The sequence below is a fragment of the Idiotropiscis lumnitzeri genome, chromosome 17 (genome assembly GCF_059441095.1).
Source record: "Idiotropiscis lumnitzeri isolate Australia: NSW breed Sydney's pygmy pipehorse chromosome 17, RoL_Ilum_1.0, whole genome shotgun sequence".
Lineage (NCBI taxonomy): Eukaryota > Metazoa > Chordata > Actinopteri > Syngnathiformes > Syngnathidae > Idiotropiscis > Idiotropiscis lumnitzeri.
The window spans coordinates 14,915,473-14,922,021 of record NC_142407.1 but is presented as its reverse complement, the minus strand read 5'-3'; the positions used below and the strand labels follow the sequence as shown (position 1 = coordinate 14,922,021).

The following is a 6,549-nucleotide window of genomic DNA, read 5'->3' as shown; positions in this document are numbered from 1 at the left end:
TCAACTTCCTGTTTCCATGGAAGAAAGACAGAAAGCGTGCACGCGCTGGACTCAAGTTTCGCTTTATTGAAAGATCGCTGTTGAGTGTTTCAGCTCAGACACATTTCCATTCGTCCGACGCCCAATCGCAACCTCGCCTCTTTTCCTTCTCGCCGTAACAGGAAGTGGACTCGCAAATGAGGGGGAGGGGCTTGGATGACTCAAGACTGATGATTAATATTACTTTTAGTCTGTCACATGGAGCGACATGGCACTGGCTTCTTTCCCTTGCGTGGCTCAATAATTGTTCACGCTGTCGATTTGTTTTGGTTCATCAGAGACTTTTCTGCCTTGAGCGGTGTCACATGACTCTCTTCCACCAATTCAACGCAAGCGCTAACAATGTTTGACTTCATTTTCCTAACCAAACAGAGCCAAGCTGTCACATGTTTACAAGAGCGATTACGGTCATTTACGTGAAGCATGGCGCAAATAATAGCGGGTGACTTGCAGTCCTGTGCTCACATTCCATCTGTTGACCTTAATACACTAACCTTAATTATTTGTAGTCAAAAAGTCAAAGTCAAAAATACATACTTAACCGAACCCCATAAATCGAAACTTCAAGCCCCGAAAGGCAAAATTAACCATAAGCCTCACAAAAAGAAAAATGAAGTCCGACTTCAACGGCGTAGACGTTCGGAAATCCCAGTTTCCTCAAACGCACCGTACGCATACTGTACAAAATCGAGGCCTCGTTCGGAAGTTCTAATCTGCACAAATGCCGCTTTAAACTCCGCTTGGACCACATCACAGCACCTCGGGCTGCCTCCACGCAGCTCCCATGAAAACATCAACGTAGCGGCTAACGCGCTTAAATGCTAATCTCTGCTTCCGCAAAGTCGCCGCCAACGTCGGAGCACCAAACCGACAACGACATCGCATCTGTGCGTGGTTTGTGGTGAAAAAAAGAAGGAGACCAGTTTCCAGGCGAGAATATGGTCAGGACGAGTCGGGCGTGCGTAGCCGCTGCAGTTGCCGCGACTGCTCGCTGTGCGCCGTCACTAGCGTTCGGTTTTCCTCCGAAAGACGCCGGAACTCATCCTCCAGGCGGGAAATCTCCGCCGCCATCTTCTCGTCTTCCACCAATTCGGCCAGCAGTTGACACCTGGAGATTATGATGGGTAGGAGGGATGAACGTACTTGTATTAGGACTGACTTAACAAATATCAACAATCGTGCCAAGACGCTTAGACGGGTCTGTTATAGTGCGGCCAAAGATCGGAGCCACTATTTAGCTCAGCTCTCTCGGCCAATCTCGGCACATCCCGTTAAATCTTAGGAGGATTCTTGCCTATAACAAACAAAAGCTGACGAAATAGTTAGATGGGTCTGTCAAATTGCAAAGGTCTTCCTTTAGACTTTGAAAAGCAACATCCGTTTTAATCTGATTGGTGACAGGGAAAACCACATGACCCGTCAGGATTTCCAGCCAGCCGTCATTCGTAATGTGAAAGCAAACTGACAGTTACAACTAAACAATGTCAACCAACAGGACAAGCGAGGCTTGGCCACATACAGTAAACGGGTATGATGGCTTATCCTACGCTAGCGTCACCCTGCGTATTCCGGTTTGGAATTCTGACGTGAGTGAGGAGACACCCGAAGTTGGACGAGCAACATTCCCGTCAAAAGCCATGATTCACACTTGTAGGTGGCAAGTGGGCCGGCCCGCCTCGACGGGCATGACTCACCCATTCGTATATATATAGAAAAGTACATTGTTTCTCATAAAGGCTAGACATTGCTCTGACTCAGTATGTGACTTTGAATTGTGTCTGAGTGCGTGTGTGTGTGTGTGTGTGTGTGCTTGAGTTGGGGTGGTCATGTTGCGGCGGACTGTAAATAAAGTGTCTATTAAAAGACGAGAGCAGATTGTTTGGCTAATCTGTTGTTTACGTCCGGATGATTGATGAATGTTACTTTCAACAGCGTCTATTTTGTGCATTGGACGTTTAGCTTTTTACGTAGCAACAGTGCGCTAATGTTGCGTAAATACATGCGCCAACGTGTAGCTGTAAAAAAACAATTTAATATGACATCTATTAAAAATATTTTGAAAAAAAATATGTGAATATAAATATTGATTTCGATATAAATCTATGGACAAATAATAAAGGTCATACTTCAATTACAAAGAAATATTGTTTGCACATTGAAGTAGTGTAAACCAAATATAAAAAATAAAATATAATATAAATATTTTGGTAAATAATATTCTGCATGGTGTGGCGTGTAACTCAAACGTTTACATTGGAGTGGGAGTTGAATTTCCCCGAAAACGACACCTTCCAGTAAAATCAATTGTTGTTTGTAATTTTTAAAACTCAATGTGTGCCATGTAGTGAACAAATGGATGTATTCCCTCTCGAAACTAGTGACGTAAAGAATGACACACCAAGATGGCGGAGGTGCAACTCACTTGCGTTCCTCCAGGGCGGCGATGTCGTGCTTGACTTGGTGGAACTCCCTCGCCATCCTGCAGTGTTCCTTGTACACGTGCACGCTCTCCTTCAGGGACACGCACGGCGACACCGGCTAAACCAACACAAAAAATATTAAATATAAAAAAAAAAGAAAAATAAAATTGTGACTCTAAAATTAGTTTATTCTATAATTTCTAATTGTTTATACTATTTATTTAATAATATATATGATGTTTTATATTTGTAAACATTTTATTAACATAATTTATTAGGAAAATAATACATGGATAATGAGTGAACATTTTTCGTTTTACCCATATCCTTTTGTTAAAAAAAGAGTGAAATGAAAACATAATATAATAAATGTGACAAAAAAATGAAAATATATATTTTCCTAAAACATATACAAAGTTTATAAAGTTGTATTGTATATATCACACAAACAACTTTATAGTAAAACATTATTTTACTAATTTCCCAGTTTTCATGAATGAACCATCGCAGTTGTTTCCATGACAACAGGTTGTGTCGTGTCTCACGTACCTGAAGTCGTTGTTCAAGATCCGGGAAAGTTTGAGCGAGGTTATCGGCATCTTGTGCGTCTGTAGATTGAAAACAGTTGTGGCAAAAAAGTAATTATAATATTTAATTGCTCACATAATCAGTTTAAAGTGCATATTGAAAAAAATAGCACTGCAGGCTCAGTGGACTATTTATTACTCTTGGGTGCCCCTAGTGGTCACAGGACCCTGAGCAGGTGCCTCGTCGCCTTATGCCTTGGGCTATGGAAGACGAAGAGAGCCAAAATAAAAAATAAATATAAGTGGAAATAAAAAGAAATTCATTTTTTTATTGAAAATAAAATAGAAACAAATTAATATTTAATTGTATTTATAGATATTTGTTTTGCTTTTATTTAGTGTTATATATTTTATTATTCCTACTTGATTTTGGCAATTTTGTTCCTCCATATTGCAGTGGTTCTGTTTTCACCCTAAGCTGGCATCCCTAATGAAGTGTCTGTCACTCGCAGGAGCAGAGAGAAAATCAAACAGGCGGTCGGTGCGTGAAGTCATGCCGAACGCGCGACGACAATTTCGGGCGTGCGTGACGCAAGCTTCTAAAAGTGTCCACGCGCCGTGCGGAACAACAACAAGAACATTTGTGCCGCTATGTGGGACGTGACAACATGACGGGCCCGTGGGATGAACCCGGGACGGGAGTTCTGGTGGCGGGGGGTTGGGTGTAACACCTGTCACGGCTGCAGCGCGCAAGAGTAAATGCAGGGTTGCATGTGGCGGTGACTGCGGCTTGTGGTCTCCAATGTGGCGGTCAGAATGTGCGGCGCATTTTCCACACATGTTCGAAACACAGCAGAACAGCTTTGGAGCATCTTAAATGATCAAACGCCATTTCAAATAAGTTGTCATTATTTTGAGGGAGCGGGCCACAGCTTCATGCATGTGTGTGTGTGCGCGCGTGTGCACACCTTGTGTGTGGTCAAGGCTGAAGGAGATCCGAACTTCAGGTGCATCAGGAGACACTCTTCTGGCTGACGTGATCATTTAACCCTGCGTAACAGTTCTTGATATGTACAGCAACATCGTCATCGTTAGGCTGGGTGAAGCATCGTTTCGATCATATTGGCTGTTAAGTATGGAATGAATTATCGATTGACTGACTTGGTAACCGAGTTAATGAACTCACTATCAAACAGTCTGACGAGGTAAGTAATTAAATGACCAGTTACTAAGTAACCAACCTACTAAGTGACTGATCTGCAAATTAACAGTCTTGCTAACTGACTGGCAAACCAACTAACAGACTGATCAGGTAAGTAACTGATTACTTGACTGACGAGCCGACAACTTACTGAGTGACCAACTTACGAAGAGACTGAGCTACTAACTAACTGACTTAGAGAATAACAAACTGGCCTGCTAACTACCTTACTGACTGACTTAATAATTACTAATGAACAAAACTACATAGCTTGTTGGCTGACTAGCTAACTGATTGGGCTTTTACTGACTAACGTAAATCAGTCACTGGATAACTAACTTACTGGTTAACTCACCTGACAGACTAACTAATTAAGTGGTCTATTAATGGACTGACTAGAAGCTAACTGACAAACCAACCAACCAATTTACTTAGCAACAAACGGACTCACCAAATCACTGACTAATTCATTAACTGACCCGCTGTCCAACTAACTAATTGACTAACCTAATGATTTAATTGACTAACAGACTGGCCGTCATTCGAAACAGAGCAGAATTTCTGCAAAAGCTCGTTATTTTTTTTTTTAGTGCATGCATCAGTAAATACATCACGCAAAAAGTGTTTTTACAGGTGCACGCGTTCGTTAACTATCCTCACTGTCCATTTGACAGCCGTCAATCAAAGGTGAGGACACTCCCATGCATTCAAAGCAAAACAAAGAGCATACCTGAAGCAGCGCCCCCAAAACAAACATACAAAAAGTCTAAGGTCAGGCAGGTCCGGTCCACAGAGTTGCCTGAGCTTTTGGGCTGGTTCTGGCGCCGGGCCCCCCTCGCCTCGCCTCGCCTCGCCTCGCCTGCCCCCCTCCACCACCGCCTCCTCCTCGCACCGCTCGCTTCGGGGCTCTCGTCTAGACACGCTCCTGTCCCCACACAAACTACACAAAAGCATCAGCAATGTGCCCCCCCGGTCATCCAGCCTCCACCCAACCCTTCACAATAAAATGTCTCGGGTGACATGGCTTGACCCCCTCCCAGCCCCGGTGCTCATAGGAGCCTCCTATAACTAAAATAGCAAAGATGGCGGAAGGAAAAATGCAATAAATCAAGACGTGCGTAACATCACACTTAAGGCCACTTCATTAGGTACACTGTCCAAAAACATCCAATCCAATATTGCATCATTAGGCATAGTTGGCTGTTTCCCTCCAGGCCTATAGGTGGCAGTAAGTGCCCATTCAAAGTAGATTAGCGCTTTTTTTTGCTGGCAACACAGCGCCATCTGTTGCATCAGGTAGATCACTGCACCACTAGGCCCCAATGCCAGTGGACTGCAACGGTAAAAGAAAAACTAAAACTACATAAACCGGGTGAATTGTATTCTACCTGGCAACAAGTGTCTAATTTTGTTTTGTATATTTCATCATTTTTTACTACATATAAATATTATTATTATTATTTATTATGTGGTTAGTCGGCATAGCAACAAGTAACTGCACAAATTTAACCGGAAAAAAAAAGTCTGAGCAATCTTGATTTTTATTTCAGTGGTGAAATTTAAATGATTCACCACTAATAGCAATTCTGAAATTATTTATGCAGTTTATGTGTTTCAAAACAAAGCACATTGTCATTTTTTACAAATTTACTGCAGTTTTCCGTCTTTATTTAAGCATCTGGTGTCTCTCATAAACAGAAACAGAAACTCCCTGGCGGAGGTAATAAACATCTTATTGCGGGTGGTTTATCTCGAGGCTTCCTCACAACACCAGCGCCTCATCTGGATGTTGGAGACTGTTTAGTGCCACAAAAAGCTTTTTAACGTGCCGCGTCGGGGGGCCCAAGATAGCCGGCGTGTCGTTCAGGTGAGGTCATTGCGCTGCGCTCAGACGTGCTGAATGCCAAGGTCAGCGGCGTAATCCCTGCCCTCATTCATGACGGATTAGACCCTGACGGGGAGGGGGCGAGGAGTGGGGGGGGGGTATAAAAAAATAAATACAGCCGCTAGGGTTTTGGATAGAGTCCCGCCGCCCGCCGTGACGGTGCTTCTGAGGAGATTACGGGCGCAGCTTTTACGCTCAATCCCTGAACTAATCTGCATGGCATAAAAAAAAAAAAATAAAAATAAATCATTACATGAAGAGATTAAGAAGAGTCCCGACTCCCGAAGGATGAACACTAACCTGAATCAGGGGCTGCCGGAGAGATAATTCAAGACTGCCTCTCATACATACCTGATTTTTTTTTTCTTTCACAGAAAATATTTTAAAGTCTTGGTCATTGATGTCATCGATAATATGGGGGGTTTAAATTTTAAAATTCCAGCTAAACTATATTGACAAAAAATTGAAAGGAATGAT

The 6,549-nt window shown here is 42.8% G+C and overlaps 1 protein-coding gene across 1 annotated transcript; it reads right to left on the bottom strand.

Annotated features, from left to right (window-relative positions):
- Nucleotides 1-46: 46 nt before the first annotated feature.
- On the bottom strand, nt 47-6,441 carry map3k7cl (map3k7 C-terminal like). The gene is made up of 5 exons (XM_088279269.1): nt 4,918-6,441; nt 3,955-4,049; nt 3,009-3,067; nt 2,462-2,577; nt 47-1,147 (listed from the first exon to the last, which is right to left on the bottom strand). The coding sequence occupies exons 2-5, from the start codon at nt 4,028-4,030 to the stop codon at nt 982-984; spliced, it is 417 nt and encodes a 138-aa protein (XP_088135395.1). The 5' UTR covers nt 4,031-4,049; nt 4,918-6,441; the 3' UTR covers nt 47-981.
- Between the last annotated feature and the right edge of the window lie 108 nt (nt 6,442-6,549).

Excerpts from the sequence above, each read along its gene's own strand:
- map3k7cl (XM_088279269.1), bottom strand. The coding sequence starts at position 4,030 with ATGATCACGTCAGCCAGAAGAGTGTCTCCTGATGCACCTGAAGTTCGG. Across the intron at positions 3,068-3,954 it reads CAGCCTTGACCACACACAAG|ACGCACAAGATGCCGATAAC; the intron begins GTGTGCACACGC and ends TTCAATCTACAG. Across the intron at positions 2,578-3,008 it reads ATCTTGAACAACGACTTCAG|CCGGTGTCGCCGTGCGTGTC; the intron begins GTACGTGAGACA and ends GTGTTGGTTTAG.